Here is a 20,878-nt window from a genome sequence, read left to right as displayed (position 1 = left end):
TAGTTCTTCACTGAAATGATGTGAGCTTCTGACAGGGCAGAGTTACAAAGAGCAGAGAGATTAAATATATGCATTTATTAAAAACAAGACTTTCTCACATCAGTGTCAGGAAACATGACCTGCACCTCCCCGACACACACCTGGTGAAGTAACAGTGCCCTTTCCGGGAAGTTTTGTATTTACAAACTTTGTGTGGAGGTTTGTGTTAAGATGATTGAAACTCAAGAATCAAGATCAGCACAGTCTCAGCCACAAACAGTGTACAGGAAACACTGATTCAGCTGTGACTCTTTCTAATGATTCACTGCAAGTAATACTCACTTTTAACCATGCAGCAAGTGACATGAGCTAAATAAAGGGAGGGAAAAATACTAATGCACAGACTGTAACGGCTTTGTTCATCAGTTTTATTGTACATTGTAGCTTTGTAAAAAAAAAAAAAAAAAGATTGTGTGTGTGAGTGAGTGAGTGAGTGAGTGTGCGAGTGTGTGAGTGTGTGCACGCACACCTGTATCTCTGCATCTGGATGCCTTTTATGAGTATGTGGGCTGAATGTGTGTTCGCTCTTTGAGCCAAGGGTTTTGTCACTGAGCGACCATGCTCTCTTTGATCTTTTGATGTATGAGACCAGCAACCTGTCTCTCTCTCTCTCTCTCTCTCTCTCTCTCTCTCTCTCTCTCTCTCTCTCTCTCTCTCTCTCTCTCTCTCTCTCTCTCTTTCTCTCTCACACACACACACACACACTCACACACACACACACACACACACACACACACACACACACACACTCTTACACACACCCAAATAGTCCATTCCACCCTCTTCTATATACAAACTCTGTCTCTCAATCACACACACACCCTGTCAGATCAATAATAAAGGTGTATTGTTGTCCTTCTATAGAGGCCTCTCCTACTCTCCCCTCCCTCTCCCCCTCTTTTCTACTCAGTCACCCCTTTTCTTCCCCTTTTGTCACCCTCTATACCCATTTCTCCTCCTCTCTCCCCCCTCCATTTTCTCTCTATTTTCCTCAATTTCTTTCTTTTCCATCTCTTTCTCTCTCTCTCTCTCTCTCTCTCTCTCTCTCTCTCTCTCTCTCATTCTTTCCCTCGCCCACTTCTCCTTTCCTCTCCCCTCATCTCTTCTCTCTCCTCTCCCTCTCTGGCAGATGAAAGCAGAGATCAGCTCTAGCTTTGAAGTAGCTGAGACTGGCACACTCCCACTGGTTTAGTGGTAGGAGGAGGGGAGGAGGGGAGCAGAGGTTTTAGGAGAAAGGGCAGGAGATGAGAGGAGTTATGAGGAGAGAGAAGAGGAACGGAAGGGAGGGGAGGAGGGGTGAGGAGAGGTTTTAATTGAGAGGATGAGAGGAGGTGGGGCAGAGAGAGGAGACGGAAGAAAGTGGGGAGGAGAGGGGAGGTCTGGGCTGAGATCCTAACCCAAATGATGTCATTCAGCGTTTACCATGGCAACCTGAGGAATGCTTTTTCAGAACCTCAAGCTTGACCGAGTGTGCATGTGTGTGTGTGCTTGAAGGAAAAACCTTGAGGCCCAAAACCTGATCCTTAGTTTATTGTTGCAGTCAAACTTGAAACCATCAGCAGTTCAAACCTCTGATATCTGCTCAGACAACTACAGAACTACTGTGCAAACACTCAGCTCTCTGAAAATTTGGATTGAAGCACAATTTATGAAAGATTTCACCAAAACACCCACAAAACAAATTACTTCCCTAAAAAAAAGTAAGCTGCCTGGTTTTGCTTAACAACAGCAGAGACCTCTGTTGGTCTGTTAAGCAAATTATTAGACTAATTAAGTATAGTATACACAAATTATTGTTAAACTAATATTTAACAATAATAATACTGCCATTGTTATGGCAGTGATTCACAACCAGGCGGTACTTCTGCAGTTACAGTGGGTATGTGGGAAGATTGTAGAGTAGCTCAACTAATTTGAAAAAAAAAAACTAGAAATTCTGAGTGTATGAAAAATAGCTTTCCGTGTCCTGGGGTAAGAGACATATAAATGTAAACTTGAGCCAACCGACAGAAAAAATACCAAATGTAAATGTTGGCAATTGCAGGGTCTCTATGTCTCGTGTGAAGAAATTACACAAGTGTCGATGACTTGAGCTGAGCTGTGGGAGGAACGTCAGACTAAAGAGATTTGGTTTAGGGAATAGCTTTCTTCTTCCATAGGTAAATGTCATGACATCTTAATATTTAGACCATGTTATTATGGGACTGAGATAAATCCACTGGGCTAATCTCACAGTGAGTTAACTAATCTGCTGTATTCCTGTGAAGACTCCACTGAGATGAAGAGTTTGAAGGAAGAAACAGTGTGAGGAACCTGCTCGTTTTCTACTTTTAGTTCTCTGTCTTTTTCTCAGATGGTTGAAAACACAGATTCCACTGGTGTAAGCTGAGTGTGAGGCTAACGTGGCGCCACCATAGTTTCATTCACTGTAATCTAAAACCAGCTGTTTCATTTTCCTCTGTCCTCCGTGCAGCTGCTGAGTTTCAGTGTGAGACTGTGGAAGTGCAGGGGATTTAATAAGTAACCAAACTCTAAAGTTTGTGCTATAACTCCTATGGATCTAGTTTATGTTTTCCAAATCCACAAACTTTCAAGGGTTTCTGAGGCCTCTGGGAACTGTGTTAATTAGGTTAATTATATAGGTTTTAATTAACTAAGAGGAATGGGTGGGCTTCTGCTGGCCTGGATGCCCCCGAAGACACCTGGGAGGGAGAGAAGAAGAGAAGAGAGAGAGGAGGGAGATAAGAGAGAGGGAGGGAGAGGGAGGTAGGAGAGGAAAGAAGGAGTTGGATTACTGACAGCCTGTGGGGGGTCTGACTGTTGTCAAAGTATTTTATAGTAAACCATAACAAATATGCCATATGACAGAGGAAAAGTAATAGACATTGGACCAATGTGAGATCAAATATGACAAAAAAAATTATAGATATTTACATACATGAAAAGTGACACACAGCTACAGCCAGAATACTGATTTCAAAGCAACAACATGAAATCATTTTTAAAAAAAAGAATGGCTCAGACCAGACCTGACCCCCAGTTGAGCAGCAGTGACTGCAGCTCTCTGCAGGGCCTGTATTCGTTCAGTCCACTCAGCAGCAGAATCCACCTGAACACACCTGCTCCAGTGCTCTCATCTGTCATGCTGACAAATGACCTTGATTCCTTTTTGTTGTCATTTTCATCATCAAGGTTCTCCCTAACAACATACCTGCAGCAATCTGCATCTGTCCTACCCACAACCCCCCACTCCACTGCCTGCTCCCCAGTATGTGTCTCATTTACAGGCATGTTCAATAAGCCACAAGGCTTATTTCAAGTGGTGATACTGGAGTAATTAGGAGGAATCTTTGGTGGACTCATTCAGCTGAAGTTTACAAAACTGTAGTCACCAGTGCAGTCTCCGTGGACACTGTGTGACTGAGACCTCTGAACTGGTCAGATACTGATGGTAAAACTAAACTAAAGGTGGCTGCACATCTGCCAGTGTAACAGTGCACAGAATACACCAAAGGCCTGATGTATGTCCACGTCAGGAATTCAGATGACACTTTGAATGTTCAGAACAGTGCAGCTCGGTGCCAGAGGTTGCTTTGGTGCTCAGAGTGCCAGTTCGTGATCGCAGCTTATTTCACTCTGTCCAACGCTGAACCATTTCCTGAGTTACAAGTAGGTGGTTTGGCCAGGATAACGCGGACATGACTTCCATTATTCAGAATATTAGTATGTAATTTTACTGGAGAAAATGAGTCAGAAGTAGCTGAGAGAAATATGAAGCTGTGTCACAGCTGCAGAAATACTTAGATAAATTATTCCAACAACACATAAAACCCTTTATGAAGATTTTAAGAAAACAGTATCTATGTACATTATGTGATATTGTTATCATTTCAAAGACATGTTGTTTCTATGTCCCTGGGTATATAACATAATTGTGATGTGGTGAATAACATACTGCTTTTCTCTGTCCCAGGTGTCATGCCGACATGGTTCCTCTGGCTGCTGAAATCCTCCAGGAGATCTCTGGATCTTAGAAGCTTTTCATCTTCAAACCTTCAACCAGCCATTTACAGGTTTTTACCACCAGAACTTAAAAGATACTTATGATTAGTAGTCTTGATTTTTAGAATTTCACTTTGTCTTCAGGTGAACCCTTTCTGAATAGTTTGAAGATGTTCTTTCAAAATGTAGTCAGTTATGGAATAAAGACATTATTTATTTATTTATTGATTTTCAGTAGATCTAGGCTCATTATTAGAAAATGGATTGGATATAAACATCTAACAAACAATAACATGTAGATTATATGTTGTTTTGGTTTTGTATGATCCAGTTTTGAACCAGTTTTGCTGGAACAGGCTCCACAAAAGCTTTGAGACACGAGTGATTCTGACTATGTGGTTATCAGAGCATTCACTCCTCTCTCTACATGACTCTCATCACATTTGCAAATTGGATCAATGACAGTAATAAATATTGCTCTGTCACTACAATAATTTGACAACTCAATCAAAACATCCATCCAGTGCCCATCAGACTGTACAAGATTACAGCTCGAGCGTTAATTCAGACTGTCACAGACGTCACAGCTCAGGCCTCTGGGTTTGTCTAGACAGCTCCAGTCAGTATTTGGTGGCAGACGATCTGATGGTGAAAGCAGTCATGAACACTGCTCAACCACTGCCAGCTTCTCTCTTTTCCCAAACGCCGTCACACACTGAAACTGTGTCTTATCAGGACTTATGATGCCACACAAATGAAGCTGTGGACCAGAGCCCCGACCATAGATTAAGACTGAGGTAATTCTCTACACAGACAGGACAGATGTTAGAGTGTGTGACTTGTATGTGAGTTATTTTACTGATCCAAGGTAAACTTGATATAGATTTGTGGTTGGTTAAAACTGTATTAACAGCCTTGAATTGGACATCATCACAGTGTAATCTAATGTACCATTACAACTGATGTCTACAAAAGGACAGGTGTGTATTATGTGATAGCAAGAGGCTAAATGAGGACAGGGACAGTAGGCATAGCATCTGTCCTCCATGCCACACCATGTATTCTGAACAAAAAAAAAAAAAATTCTTGGACACATCAGTCGTGGTCACCACTGGCAGGCTTTTAGTTCGTCACTCCAGGTTCTAATTTCATATGCAAATCTGACTAATCTGAGTAAAGCTGCAGCAAACACAGCTGTCACCGTTCAGTTGTCTAATATCATCCACTGACTTAAACCAAGTGAAATTAAGGACACTCACGTTCTCGAATGAGGAAGACAATGAACAGAACTGACTTCCTGCTGAGCTGCACGTCCCTGCAGGTGGATGTGGACACTTGTTTTCACAGTTAGCAGATCATCAGTTTTCCACACTTTGATACAGAGCTGTTACGTGATGTGTTGAGGGTCACGCCTGTGTTGTCATGGTCATGTTACCTTTACTATGTGATGCTCTGATTCTTTCAGCAGAGAACTTATGTCTTGTTTTACTAAGAAACAGGCCTATTATTATGCTCTTGTGTAGTACATCAGGCTGACTGGTTGCTAATCGATGACCGTTTTTAGTAAAGATCACCTGAGTACTGTGTACCTGTGGAAACAGTTATGAGACTCTTAAGACTTGGTCTTAGGCAACAAATATGATCCAGTTGTAATTGTTATAGGATTTGCTAAACTCTGTGGGATTCAGTCGACTTGTCAGAAATTGTACCAATGTGTTGTTTTGCTGTGTAACTTGTGTCCTTCTGAATTTGAGGTGTAGGTGAAAAGAAACATGGAGGCGTCCAGGTGAAATGACAGTCCATTTTATTGTTTCAGAACACAGCAGGCTACAGCAACCAGCTCCTCCCACTACCCCACCCCTTAGTAACAGCAGACCAGTAAAAGCCCTCCTCCACCCCTTATCCACAGCCACACCCATCCAGCTTAGGTCAGCTACACCCCCTTTGGAACAGCAAAGACACATCAGTGTCCACCTTTAAAGCAAGAAAATAGCTTGATATTTGGACCATGATTTCCAATTCATGTTTTTTTTATACAAAAGCTACACAATGTTACACTTGATCATCAGAATACAATTCAACTGATTAACTTTAGTGTTTGGACACCATTTAAAATGTGATCAGATTCTTTACTTGGATGGAGCATTACCACTAAAAAAACTCAACACTATCAGAGACTTAAAATACAAGGGACTGCAAAAACAAGAGATGAATATCATAATTCTGAATAATGAAAAAAAAAAAGCAAACTAGAATCAGTTTGTACCATTACAGACTTGAGGAAAACAGAATAAAAAAAGTAAAACAACCAAAAAGAAGTAAAAATGAAAAACAAAATACATAAAAAGGGTTTTTGAAAAATCAACCGTTGAGATCAAAATCCATGTGTCATGTCAGGATTTGATGTCAGCCCCCTGTCAGGCTGAGAGACCAGAACAGAACCGCACTTAAATCTTATTTGTCCCAATGGAGTTCCCGTAGACAGGAAACTCTACTTGCTGTTGTTGAGTCATCTTCAGGCACTTTCTGAAACCCCGCCTCCTCCATATGGGCGAATCACAATGCAGGTTCATCCAGATCACATGATACAGCTGCAAAGAGAAGAGAGAAATGAGTGGAAAAGGAATGAGGGTGGGAAAAAAGTCTGAGCTGAGAGGAAGGAGACTGAGCACAGGCGTCGGTAAAGACCACACACGCAGATCAAACACCAAAAAACATCACACACACCACATCACACAGCTTTGCAATTAGGAGCAGTGTGACCATGCAGCAGCCTCAGTGAGTAAATCCACTCTCCTCTCCCCTCAGCCATTTTCTCCAGACAGAAAACATCCCCCACTTTTACATCCTGCCCAGGAAATGGCTACCCTTCATTTCAGCTAACGCAGGGCTACACAGTGAGCGTGAAGATATTCTTACCTAGTAGAAAATGTAGTGTAATGTTGGTCTTGGTATTTACAGGTCGGTATCAAACCAGGCCAGTTGGTTGGAGTCGCCAGGTGGCAGGCCCTCTATCAGTTCCTGGGCGTGTCCCAGGTCAGGCAGCCCCTCTACAGGGGGGTAGTCCTGGCCTGGGTGGTGGCCTCCACCCAGATCGTGGTCCATCATGGGCTCCATGCCCATCGTGTCCCCTCCGTAGCCTCCCGAATGGAAGGAACGGTAGCTTGGGTCTGAGGGTGGGGAGGGGGAGGAGTGGATGGAGGAGAGGCAGGGGAAGCAGAGCAGTTGTTAGAAGCATGTTAACCAACCAAGCGGTCACACAGTAGTATGATCATTCAAACCAAACACCACACAGCAGCACAGCAACAGCACACTGTCCATCCTCAAAACGACTGGCCAACCGAGTTCAAACTACAGCTGTTAAAGACTCTGAACTGAATTTAGCTCAACCCGTGGAACACAAACACAGTTCAGAGTGTTTGTGTTCCACCAGCAGAAATCCATCTGCAGTGGACGGGTCGTTCTCCAATATGTCTGCTCCAAGTCTTTATTTTCATTTGGCTGGCTATGAGCCAATTAAAGCTGTTAGTGCTGGAGGAGTGGAGAGCAGTGCAAATTAAAATCAACAGCCAACACACACCCCTTAGCTTATTGATCAGTACACAGTCCAAGGTCCTGGTACTCTGGTAACATTTAGATGGCCAACTGTGACAACTAAAAGCAGCGGTATTGTATTTCTTGGACCACCTGTGTTATTCTGACTGACAGCAGGGACAAAATCCATCTCCATCTGTAACTTGAAAGCATTGTTGCCCTTCACCACTGTCTCAAGTTGCCTGTGCATCATGACCTTTGACGGCCAATCCTGTCATCAGTAGTAATAACATGGGACAGATGGAGCTCAGTCATTGGACTGTGACAAAATTTAAGGGGGCAGAAGAGGTCCATGGGTTTAGAGAAACTAACGGGGCAGAATCACCCAGAACAGAAAGGCACTGACTGTACGTCCAAATAGTGTTAAAGACTAAAAAAAAATAATAATAATAAAAAATAAATAAATAAAATCAGGTGACATGTTTTGGCTACAGCCTAACAGCTCTGATATGTGTTACTTGTGTTACTGCTGGGAGCCTCCCAGCCAGCATGAGGTGAGGAGATGGCTTACCTTCCTGTCTGTAGCCCAGAGGCTCTCCCTGAGCTCCGATGTCCAAACCCAGGTCTCCGGTCTGCAGAGCAATGCACAGACATACAAGGATGAGCAGGGAGGCAGCAGTTTTATCTGAGCATTTTGTGTGTACAAATACACTGAGTAGCAATTTAAGAACAAAACTGTTTTTGAGTGCGTCGTACCTCGTTCCAGGCCATTGGTTCTGTTCTGAAGAGCGAGCTGGTGAGTTCTACAGAGAGGCGTTTCTTGTAGTCTTGGGGTTTGTCCTCAGACATACGGAACAAAACTGCTGCAGCGTAGGTGGCTGAGGGAAGATGAGGTGGTTTATAGATTAGTGGCCTTTCTCTGCTGCATCAAATTGTTTTTAAAAAGACAGCACAAATAAAGCAATAATACAGCTATCACTGAGAACGCGTGAGTAAAATGCCAGGTATTGCTATGATTATGGTTACAACATCACAGACTAAAGAGGCTCTTCTGAACATAATATGAACGATAGCTCTTTGTACATTAAGGTGCTTTTGTGTACATACCAACTCCTTCGTTGCGGCTGTGCAATAGCTCTGTGAGTGGGGCAGTGGCTCCCTCAGCCTCGATGGCCTCAGCGGCCTCTTTGTCCTGGGCCAGTTCACACAGAACGCCTGCTGCTACACGCTGGATGTTCTCAATGGGAGAATACAACAGCTGCACACAGAAACGAAGGCAGGATGCTTAGAAAAACTCACTGTGATTACAGCATGACAACACTAGCACGACGCAAAACTGTGCTGAAGACTTTTACCTGTACAAAGAGTGGAATGGTGTTGAGTCCTCTGATGACTATTCTGTTGTGGACGTCTCTGGCCAGGATGTGAAGTGCTCCTGTGCAGCCCTCCACAATCTCCTCCATACGAACTCCCTCCTAAAAACACAAACGCTCAATTAGTAATGTAAAAAAAAAAGAAAGGAAAAAATCTAGATCCAATTTTAAAAAAAGATGAAATGATGTCGTGGCACCACTGAACTGCAAGTTTCATGCATCATGCCCTGCTGGTGATTTGTTGTGAATGAGTGTTTTCACAGAAAGGTCAAGTGTGTGCGAGCTCTCACCACAAACTGCTGCTGTGTGCCTCCCATGCTGGTGCGCCTCTGTGTGTCTTGGTGTGCTCTGACCAGCAGCTGGACCAGTCTGGGGATGGCTCCCTGCTCCCTCAGAGGAGCGTGGTTTGCAGGGCACAGAGCCAGATTACGGATCAGACCAACTGTAGCCTGATTGGAGGAAATACAGTCACATGTTATCAAAAATGTCATTTAAATGTAAGCTTTTTATTCCCAGCGTTTTAAAATGCATTGTCATTTTTTTCATTTGAAAAGTCCCCCTAAACCTCCAATTTTGTCTCATTCTTGTAACAAACTGTACAAAACTTCTGCCTATATTTGGTGTCCTACTTAGGAGTCCTTTTCAGACTGGACTGGGCCCAAAACAATAAAGATTTGCAGAGGTGTTGCAGGTTTAAACAACTTCGAGCAGTGAGGCAGTGCATTCTCAATGCACTATAAAACATTCAGTCCTGAGAGACTAAAAGGAAATCAGCTACCAACATGGGTTAGTAGCCAGCTACACTTTTCAGAGACAATTCTGTGCTTTTAAAACCAGCCCATTATTTTGGCTTAAAGGTGTGGTCAAGTGTAAACTGGCTCAGTGGAAATACCACTAAAAGAACAGCGAGATGACTGGCTGACAGTATAAAAGAGCAGCTTTTGTGACCGACTGCTGCTGGCAAGTCTGTGTGAGTGCGTGTGTGTACCTTAATGAGTGGCCAGTGTGATGGCGGGTGCAGTAATTTGACGACCACAGGCAGACCGTAGTGCAGTCTGACAGCATTCTGAGCCATCTCGGCGTCCTGGTGTCGAGATGTGAGGTGACGCAGGGCACAAATAGCTGGCTCTGTGATGTCTTCTCTGTCACCTGCCCGCAGCACTGTGCGAACTAATGCCTCGATACCTCCAACCTACAGAGGGACAGACAGTGTGACGGATTGATGGACACGTCAGACATACAGTTTACTATTTAGATAATGTTGTAAATTAAACACAGGTGTGAAAGTGCATTTATAAAATAATTTGTTTGACAATTAAGAAAATAAATCAGAAAAGGAATTAATAATAATAATTCACATGAAGACTCAAACCTTTGTTTAACATAAATTTTACCTTAGATTTTGCTGTGCATTAACTGTGTGTGTGTGTGTGTGTGTGTGTGTGTGTGTGTGTGTGTGTGTGTGTATGTGTACTCACCTGACAGACCATCATCTTGTTCTTGTAGTTGTTACAGGTCAGGTTAGACAGAATGCCAGCAGCACAGGTCACCACGTTAATGTCGTCACTGCCAAGCAGCTGGACCAGAGTTCCTAGCAGACCCTCCATTCCCTCCTGGAGAGAGACACAGTTGTCAATGGAAGTTAGTATGTTAGTATGGAAGAAATGTTGGGGACATTTTCATCTGTTCCTGTATCTGGCCAAAGCCTTTTAAAGACTCAACTAATGGAGGAGGGCCCCTGAATCTTAGTGAATGACAACAAAAAAAACTTCAGTGTTAGCACAAGGGGCAGCTCTTATCACCTGTTTGGTGGCAGCATCTGATAAGTTCCTGAGAGTCCAGAGACAGTTCTGGACCAGTCTCTGGCTGGGGTCTGTCAGGTGAAGTCCCAGAGCCTGCATGCCTCCTGGACAGAAGGACAAACATGGACAGAATTAGACTTGTTGACACACAACATGTCTGAAAAATTACAAAGCAATAAATGTACTGTTACTTGATTTATTACAAAGCAGTGGTTGTTTGTGAGACATACCAGCTTCTACAATGGCAGGTTTGTTACTGGAGCAGACGGACAGCACTTTGAGAACTCGGCTTGTGGTCCACAACAGTTTCTCGTAGGTGTAGGTCCTCATGATGTTGACCAAAGCCTGGGGGCCACCGCTGGCCAGGATTATCAACTACGCAAAGACAACACACAAAAACATTAGAGGTGTTGGTGTTCTCATGATGGCAACTGTGGAGTGCTGCTGCCTTTCAAACACTCTCAGACTCCTTCTACTCACCTTGCTTTCCTGGTTGCCATAGGCCAGTATCTGGAGACAGTCAGTGGTGATGGCCAGGAACTTGACATTGGTCTTGTTGAGTAGAGCCACCATTTTCTGTAGACCGCCAGCTAAACGCACAGCCATCTTGGCTCCTTCCTGGTGCAGGAGGAGGTTGTGGAGGGTGGTGATGGCGTAGAACAGGACAGAGTCCACTGGTGAACTGCAGGACAGACATTGTATAATGAGATTAGTGTCCCACTGGGAAATAACCACAACTAAATACATTACCTAGGTTTCTCTGTACATCCTCCGCCTTTGGTAACTTAACAGCCAATTACAAATTAGTCATGTTTCTCTGTCACAGTTTATAAGTTACTGTGTCAAAGGAGCTATTTCCCAATAAGATTAAGAAAATTCTTATGTTGCTGAAAACCCATGGTGCTCAAATAACATCAAATCAACGAACCCCCGCAAACTGTCTATCCCTCCACCCTCCTTACACATACCCAAGCATTTTGACAAGAGCTGGTATTCCTCCAGACTTGAAGATGGCCAGCAGACCCTCTCTGTGGTGGGACAGGTTGTGCAGTGTTCCCGCGGTGCAGCGAGCCGTCTCCACATCATTTGTGTTCTGCATGGTCCTGACAATAGCAGACACCATCTGAGGGGAGCGCATGATGGCATGGCGAGAAGCTTCTTTCTTTGAAAGCTGGTGGACCATCACTGCTGCTTTGTTTACTACGACCTGGAAGAGACAGACACAAATGTTATGGAATGACTAAAAACTTCAGAGCCAATTCTGATCCACTATTTCCATGGACAACTACCTGGTCCTCATCATTGAGTAGTTTGGTGAGTTCTGGTATGGCTCTGGTTGCCAGTTCGGCGTCATCTTGATAGTTGATCAGATTGACCACGGCGTGTTTGAGCATTTGCGAGGGCTCTGCCAGCCTCTGGACGTTGGTGGGGTTTGCTGCATCATACTGTGTAGAAGGGATCTGCATGCCCTCCTCCAAAGTCTCTGGGAACATCGCAGCACGCACCCTCTGGGCACGTGTCATGGCATACTGACCATCGATGTCTAGAAGAGACAGAAGGTAAGTGTTTTATTATATTGGGTTTTAAGCTGCTATTTAGGCTGTACATGTCCAATATTTTATAAGCAGTAAACAGAAGTTACTCAAAAGACCAACAAAGTGTATTATCACTTACCTTGTACTTGTTCCTGGGAGAAGCTCTGGGTGAAGCCCTGCTCCCACTCGTACATGACCTGGTTGTTGTCGACATCCTCTTCCTCAGGATTGCCCTTCCCACTGAGGGAGGGAGCAGTTGTGGTGGCCCCTGAATGGATGCCTGAATCCAGGTACGACTGTTGCTGCCAGTGACTGACTGCTGCCTTACGATCTGGCTCCATGGCCATGTCCAGTTCCATCAGATCAGCTGTAAGACACAAAGTTTTTGTTGTTGTTTTTGTTAATACAGATGTACAAAGATGTTTTTTGTAAATGTCTGTCTAACCAACTTTCCAGTAGCTGTGCATAAAAGATCAACATATATTATTTGGTAATCTGCCAGTAAAACTTGCAGCAGGTGACTGGTAGAGACAGAGAAACAGGTATTGTCAGCTCTGCAATTTCTTAAGAACAGTGTAGTGAGTTCTGTTTAAGTGAGCTGACATGGACTGACATGGAAGTAGTTCATCAGATAAAATGCAAATAAACAAATCGCCTACACAGTTAGTGCCAAGAAGTATGTTCACTATTATGAATCATGTTTCTGATTCCACCAAGTTTAATTTCACTTGTCCCATCTTGCAGCAAACTATCTTTTTATCAAAGGATGATAATGTAGTATTTAAGTCTGGAAAAACACTATGTTTTTTTTTGATTGGCAGAGGTTTATAGCCCCTGCATTGAATGGGTTTCTAACCTGCTTCCTGTGCTTTCGTTTTTCACACATTTTCATACCTCGATAAATGTAATTTACCAGTAAAGGTCTCTTGGAGCATTAAGTTTGATTTTACACGTGTTCCAAGTTTCAAATTGAAATCAATAACTAATTCACTTTGCTCTAATAAGAAAAAAATCTGCACCAGGAGAAGAGGCAGTTTTGAACTGCTGTAAAGTTTTAACACGCTGAAAACCAGTCAATGCATGAGTGTGTGTTTGAGACAGAGAGAGACAGCTGCAGAGAGCAAGGACATGAAAGAATTTGTGTCTGAAGACTATTAGCTCACCCTGGGAAGCCATGTTCCTTTCTCAAACCGTGACTGACACAGCTTCCTGATCTGAAACAGAGAAAAAAGAAGAAGAAAAAGCACAATCAGTTCAACTGCCTCAGGAGCATCTCACCTTCCCTCTACCCTGCCAAACATCTATCCATCAAGTCAACCATCAACCATTTTATTTTAAAAACACAAAAAAGAGAACAGACTTTTAGAAATTAGTGGCAGTGTTTGTTAAAAAGTAAAAGGCCGGACAAATGACTTTCCAGGGCCTTCTTTCCTTCCCTGCCTCCTCCCTTTCTTGGATTTCCTCCTCTGTGTAAGCCAGCCATGCAAACAGCAGCAGCTCACACACAAAGCCACCATTAAGTGTAGCAGCAAGCAACTATTTAGGTGAGGAGGGACAGGGGAAGTGGAGCACTGGGTGGAGAGAAAAGAGGCAGGAGGAGGGAGGAGGGCAAACACATTCCTGCGCTGGCTTTGAAGCTGAAACCACACTCTGCAGGAAAGTAAACCCTAGCAATGGCAGGAGAGAGGTAGAGCGAGCGAGAGGGGATTAATTCAGAAAAAAATATATGAGGAAAACTGAAATGGGTATTTTCAATTTATACTCAAAGATAAATGTTATGACAGTAACACACAAAAACAGGAAATGGGAAAATGCTGAAGAAAATCTTAGATAGGATGAAAGACAGAAACAGGGGCTGTGGATCCATAGTCTGACACACTTTTTGTCAGACCCTTTCAAAAGTACATCTGTGGTTATTCCAACAGGACCCCTACAGGAAAATGCAGACCAAACTCCTTTCAGTCATGAAATACCAGTTTGGACATGTTGTAAGAAGAAAGAGCCACACTGGTTGAAAAACAGAGGTATGGCAACAAAAAAGACATGAATTGATTTATCCTCTACTAGAGGAAGTAGAATTGACAGATGGCAAGATACAGTATTCCTGCAGTGAACTAACCCCTGTTGTGTTATATTTTCTACATCATTTACAATTCACAAAATGTACAAATATCTACATCCCCCAGCAAACCAAAACTATTTAGCACCATTCAAATCACATTAAATCAGCGTAATTTACCCCTGCCCACAGAATAAACTGAAACCAAATTCATACCTTGTGTGTCATATTTGTCTAATGGGGCAAATTAATCAAAAATTAGCTTTCATCCTAACACAAACAGCTGTTTAGAGGATTACTTTCCACTTGTCCCCACTGAAAATCAGTGTGTTAGATTCACGTTCTGAGCAGCCGCCTTTTGCCACGAGGCTTGATGCAACAGGTGTGCAGCTGCGTCACTGTTGTAAGGTCAGATGTAGTTACAGTGGCAACTTTGATGTCAGTGTCTGACCAAAAAAAAAATCTAAAAATGACATTTCAAGTGTCTGTGTGATCATTTAGGGAGAGAATTTTGAAAAGTCAGGACATTGTCTCGGTTTTTGGAGTGTGTAGTGAAATTTAACATTATACAGTCAATCACCTGTTTGAGTGAAATGAGCTGTTACCATTAACTACAAATACAGAGAAAACTCATAGTTCTGCAAGAGGAAAGTTATATTTAGTTATAACCACAACATATTTATCAACTTATGGCCAATGACACAGTAACTAACTCCAAACTTTTATCCTCTCTTTAGTAGTGTGAGCTACCTTTTGTTTCACATGCTGACAGGACAACCTACCTCCAGGCCCTGAATTTTGGAGGTCCTGTTTCAAAGATATCGCACTTAGCTGCTAGCTGTGAACAACCTGTCTGAATATTAAGTGATGTGATCAACTTGACTGTATTTGTTTAGAGAGAGAGGCTCTATTCATATCTGCGTTTACACATGTCTCAGGTGATCTGATCAAAGGTGGACAGCTCTAAGTATGTCAGTTCACACCTGGCATTAGACTGTGTCTCGAGAGAACACTTGTGATTAGATCTCATCTCCCAGCCGTAAATGTGAAGAAACACGAACGTCATTTCCGTTTGCTAAAACCAAATGCGTTGTTTTTAACCACTGAGAGGCAGAAACATACTTTGTTATCCACTGTCTGCTGGACATTAAAAGAAGAAATCAAAACAACACAGACGAGTACGTACTTCCGCTTATGCAGAGTCAGCTGAGTGGGGGGGTTTTTCAACACACTCCTAAAGGAATGTGGCCACATGAGGCCCAGACCACCTTAGAACTTGTACGAGTTATCAGACCTCAGTGCGTCCTTGTTGAATCTTCGGTACATTCATGCCTGTGTCCACTTGTGATCACCTGAGATGCACTTTAATGCCAGGTATGAACAGGGCCTAGTGTCTCAGGGTCTGGCAAGGATTTAACACACTCTGCTTACAGAGCTTAAACTCCATACAAAAATCTTACAGCCCACAAACAGACATTTGGACAATACAGTTGGTCACTTCAGTGTTCTTCCTGCCTACAAAATGCTCTCTACTGTTTCCAAAACAAGAACATAACTGAATTTAATCAAAATGACAAAGCCCAAAGAGAACCCTAAAAGGCCTAAAACAGAGGTAGACATATATATATAAAAGCACAGAAGTCTGGCACATAGTGGTAAGAATCAGTCTGGCATGAGTGCCCGTGAATGTGTAGGAGTTTGTGGCATTAAATGGCTGCCAATATGCAAATACACCCATGGACAGCTAAACTACAGCTCTGAATGACTTCCCTCCTCTCACACCCACACCACCCAGCTCAGCTGTGTCATTAAAACACAATCTTGAGTCAGGCTCCAAAACTGCTGCTTCTAACCACAAACGCACCAACTCAAATTCACTGTTCACACGCCATCCTCCAGAGCTTTGCAGGCCTGCCCTCACATAACCTAGCCCCGTCCTAATGGGAGCCATATGGCCTGTACAAGGCTGCATAAAAATCAAACATACAATCAAAGCGCACAGTGGAACCATTTATCGTTCAAACTGGTGGAAAATGTGGGCTTTTACATCTGGCTTTGGAAACTGGGCCCATGATAGTTTTTTTGATGGCCAAACAAGAAAAGTCTGGTCTCCAATTGAGAGGCACAAATGGCAGCCTTACCCTAAAGTCATACTCTGACCGTTAACACAAAAAAAACTCATTACAGTAGGAGTTCCTAGATATCAGGCTAGGAGCCTGACCGCAAAAATCTAAACAAGAGGTTTCTTTGAAGCCAGATGTCAAATCCAATATGTGGAGTTGTGTCCGGTCCAGTTAAAGCCATATAACTGAAACCAGATGACTAATGAGTGACACACCAGTCACCAGAGTCAGATGGTTGTCTAGTGCAATATAAGTGGGATCAATTGACGAATCTGAGCCCAAGAGGAGGACACACACAGTTATACACACAGAAATGTGAATGTAGATGGTGAGGTACTATGCATGCAAACAGGCAATTGAAGTGTAGCCGCAGCACTGCTGTCCCGGGTCAACAATCACAATGACAGGCTTACTGCTCCAACACAGAACTGGAGGGCTGTACATAGTGTACTTCCATCTGTTACACCACCCTGAATACAGTAAGAAATAAAATATGCCGTTCAAACATGAAAACATAACAGAACATGAAGCTGAGAACAACAGACCCATTTCTGTGGCAAGGAGCTCTGACTACAGCCATCCAATGCAGCTCATTAGACTGGCTGCAGTCAGAGCATGGACAATACAACTTACACTCACAGACAGAGCTGGATGAAGCACAGCTACAAGCTTGATCGTACATTAGAGGACAAAATTAGGATAAATGTGTAAAAATAAACAAAGATCATTTCAACCAAGAATAAAAGTTCAGCAGTTCAGGGAAATTCCCACATGCAGATCTTGCTCAGCAGCACTGAGGGCATCTCAGTCAGATGACTGACAACAATCATTAAGACAACTTCCTTTTAACTCCCACAAATAAAATAAGATGTGGCCAGGAGGCTATTACAGGTACACAGTGACACCTACACAGTCTAATTATGCCTTTGGAGTTTAACCTTTTATCTAAAAACATCAGCAGCGAGCTAAGCAAGCGTGAAAGAAATCTGTAACCTATGTGGGAAATCTTACATTCCTAAACACCTTCGAGCGAGAGAAAACAAAAAATAAATTCCAGTGCACTAACACTATAAAAAAAACATGCCCCAGTTACATTGCTGCCCTGTGAGAAACATCTCTCTGCTTTCCTTTTTAATTCGCGGAAACTTAAAATAAACCAATCATAGGAGGGATGGAAAACATATTTATTTATTCACTGCTTGAATTCACAGCAGCTAGGGACATCTAAATGCTCCAATCCTATTTCCACTTTCTGAAAAGAACAAAAATAGCCATTCTGTGGGTAAATCTGAGCCAGACTGTCACAAAATTAGTTCAGGTGAGCCTTGATATTTGCCTTGTGTAAAGAGGACAACATTATATTGCAATTTTTAGAAATAAATAAATCACTGTTTGAAGCACACTTCTTCTAACTGTATTTCACTCATTTGGCCTGCAAACATTTGGAGCTTCATTTTCTCTTCCTAGTATGCTATGGCATTTTAATTATTTATGCAAAACTAATTTGTTAAAGGTAAAGGTAATACACGGTCCTTGAGTTAAAGAAAAAAATCTTTGAGAAAAGGACTTCAAAAGACCTAAATCCATCTCAACTCCTCCTGCACAGTCCACTTTCTCTCAAGTGACAAAAAAAGACGGTGGGTTCAATACATCCATATAAGTTAATGACCCAAATAAGCTGTGTTATCGGCACAAGCAGAGAGACAGGAGTTGCCACAGGTTTCAGTGTTAGCTACGTAATGTGCAGGGTCAGCAGCACTCACTGCTGGCTGCCAACAATACAATGAGCTCAATGCCTGCAGCCGCTGCAGTGTTTGGTCTGTGCCTCAACTGCAAAATGATGGATGCCCATAGAGAAACTAGAGCCCCAGAAATCACCCAAGCCATTTCCACACCATGACGACTTTTCCCTTCTTCTATTCAATACTTTTCATTTCATTTCATCTATTTAAAATGGAAAAATAAAACTGAATGAATTAATAGCAATACAAAAAATATATAAATGAACATCATTACTGTCACTGAAACAGGTACATTAAAAAAAGGAAAAAAATCTAGCTCAGACCTACAAGTTGTTGACAAATTACCAACTAAATGCAGACACAAAGGTGGGGTTGGGGTTGGGGGGGTTCAGTATTAGGTGGTGGTAATACCACTGGAAAGGTCCATGGCAGCAGTCTTCTTGCGTATGAATAACCTCAAAACAAACCACTACCGGTCTCGGATATAACCTACACCCACGTTTCCGTTTCAAAAATTTAATGCACTGTTACAAGAAAATATCGCTGACAAGAGGAGGTTTGTCAAAATTTTTTGTTCCATTGTGCAATCTGATCGGGGATTTCACCCAGGGACCGCAGAAAGACGAGTAAACAAAATATTTTAAACCACCAGAGTCAAAGATAATGCAGTGATTTTTGGGAGGCTCGTGATATTAGTCCAATAATTATCTAAAAAAAAAACAAAAAACAAACCCTGAATCCTACTCTCGTACCTTTATTTAAAATTAACCAATTTGGTTGCTGAGATTCAGAGACTTAAAAAAATCTTAAAAAGCCGCCGGGTGAGATGTCAACATCCTCCAGCCGTCGTTTAATCACCGCATCTCTTTATAAATCACTCTTTCCGATGCATCAATGACGTGTTGAGAAAAAACACCTTAATCTTTACACATATCCACCATGTCGTCTCGCACCATTAAACCACACAAACCAAGCAGCTTTTTTTTTTTTTCTTTCTTCTTATTCTTTTTTTTTTTTTTTTTTTTTTTTTTTTTTAAACAGAAGCCATCCTGCCGCCTGTTTTCTGTTTCGGCAGGATGGCGAAGAGCAGCGAGGTATCCAACTTTTCTCCGTAGTGACCCGCCTGTCTATCTACAGCAGCCAAACAAACAACTGGCTGTGCAACGGGACCGTAAGAGAAAAAAAAATCAAACACCCAGCATAACATTTGATAAAACAATTCAGCAAACCGTTTCCAAATAATCATACAGTTAATAATAACGTACTGCAGCCCTTCTTCTCCACAGCTGCTCGCTGCCCCTGACTTTCTTGCTCCGACGCCACTGACTCAAATTTCACACTCTGGCTCCTCCTCGTCTTCCTCCCAAAGCCCAGCGGCTGGGAGGAATTTGTCGGTCTTTGTTTAAAAGGACGAATGGAAAACACACTCTCACGGACATTTAACTTAAAACTAACTTCAGTATAAACCGTTACTATACGTTTGAATCGATTAATCCCGCAACAAGCTCCATTTAGCATCAACGTTTCGAGCGGTCTTCAGTTTTATAAAAGTTCAAACTGAACTTCGGAACAAATACTTGCGTAAAGGTTAACCTCACCAGTTTTCCTAACTTGGCTAACGATAAATAACGAGTTTATACCCGTAAAGCTCAACACATGGCCGCAATACGCCGAGCCCCACGCGCGTGTAGCTTCACCCCATGTTAAGTGTCCGTTAACTTAAACCAGCTGCAAAAACAACCGAGCAAAAGGCGAAACTCAAGTCGAGCAAACAAGAGTGAGAATACTCCAGCAGCACAACTGGGCCAACAGTGGTCAGGCTAACTAACCCTGGCTATCGTTGGCTAACGTTAACTGTTATAATAAGCGAGGTTACAACATCAGCGTTTACTCCCAAATCCCGATTACGGTTTCCGAATAAACCGGGAGGCAATGAAAACCACCGCATTCATATGCCTATTGTTAAGTTAACTACTACTGCATATATTACTAAATACATACACAGTGCTATCATCATCAAGTTAACGAATATCATCATTATGTATGTTCCCATTAGGCGGTGGCTGGCAAATCCCAATTATCTGCCGTGAAAGCAGCTGGCTCGCTAGCTGCGGCAGCAGCATCCCCGGCCGGCCCGCACACAACAACCCGTCTCCACTACTGCTGGCGTTCACGTAGAGACCGGCAAGAAAAGATGGAGAAACTGAGCGGAGCCGATAGTTTGAATGTAGAAGCCTACCCTTGTCAACACAGCAACTCCCGTCCACTCGGATCCTGGAGAGTAAAAACCAGTTAGAAATGGAAAAAGTCGAGGAAAATGTGTAGACAAGCGTCAGCGGGGAGCCCTCGTCCACTCCCTCCGCAATCAGTCAATATTAACTTCGGCCGAACAGTAGAGACTGGAAAATGTAAGATGGCGGCGAGTTTTTATAGACCGGAGAGCACCTCCAGTCGTCACATGTCCTGCCGTGCAGTCAAATAAAATAGAAACTAAGATAAGATAAATATTTAATTCCCATCACTCTCCCGCATATCCGTACCTATATCACCTACCATAATGACTGCTTGGCGTGTTTGTGGGGTTTAGTTGATTTAATAATGTAAAGCAAACCAAAAATCACTGTCTATGGCATGAGTATGGATACACAATTGAATGAAGTTCCGGCAGA

At 42.8% G+C, this 20,878-nt stretch overlaps 2 protein-coding genes across 3 annotated transcripts in view; one reads left to right on the top strand and one right to left on the bottom strand.

The window, feature by feature from the left end:
• ulk4 (unc-51 like kinase 4) overlaps positions 1 to 4,679 on the top strand; it is a 73,262-nt gene extending 68,583 nt beyond the window's left edge. Inside the window, exon 36 of the mRNA XM_041044775.1 lies at positions 4,013 to 4,679. Within this exon, the coding sequence (XP_040900709.1) occupies positions 4,013 to 4,073 (61 nt within the window). The 3' untranslated portion in view covers positions 4,074 to 4,679. The remainder of the gene's footprint in view (positions 1 to 4,012) is intronic.
• A 1,167-nt stretch (positions 4,680 to 5,846) lies between these two features.
• LOC121185690 (catenin beta-1) lies at positions 5,847 to 20,602 on the bottom strand. 2 transcript variants are annotated; one of them, XM_041044025.1, is made up of 17 exons: positions 20,449 to 20,602; positions 13,449 to 13,499; positions 12,425 to 12,652; positions 12,040 to 12,293; positions 11,719 to 11,957; positions 11,231 to 11,432; positions 10,981 to 11,125; positions 10,751 to 10,854; positions 10,427 to 10,561; positions 9,937 to 10,140; positions 9,239 to 9,397; positions 8,931 to 9,050; positions 8,683 to 8,833; positions 8,332 to 8,453; positions 8,147 to 8,207; positions 6,961 to 7,211; positions 5,847 to 6,632 (listed from the first exon to the last, which is right to left on the bottom strand). In XM_041044025.1, the coding sequence occupies exons 2-16, from the start codon at positions 13,459 to 13,461 to the stop codon at positions 6,997 to 6,999; spliced, it is 2,352 nt and encodes a 783-aa protein (XP_040899959.1). In that variant the 5' UTR covers positions 13,462 to 13,499; positions 20,449 to 20,602; the 3' UTR covers positions 5,847 to 6,632; positions 6,961 to 6,996. The 2 variants fall into 2 exon arrangements, with proteins under 2 accessions (XP_040899959.1, XP_040899960.1); XM_041044026.1 differs by lacking the exon at positions 13,449 to 13,499.
• Positions 20,603 to 20,878: the final 276 nt, after the last annotated feature.

This window comes from Toxotes jaculatrix, chromosome 8, assembly GCF_017976425.1.
Source record: "Toxotes jaculatrix isolate fToxJac2 chromosome 8, fToxJac2.pri, whole genome shotgun sequence".
Classification (NCBI taxonomy): domain Eukaryota; kingdom Metazoa; phylum Chordata; class Actinopteri; family Toxotidae; genus Toxotes; species Toxotes jaculatrix.
This window is presented reverse-complemented; position numbering and strand designations above follow the sequence as displayed.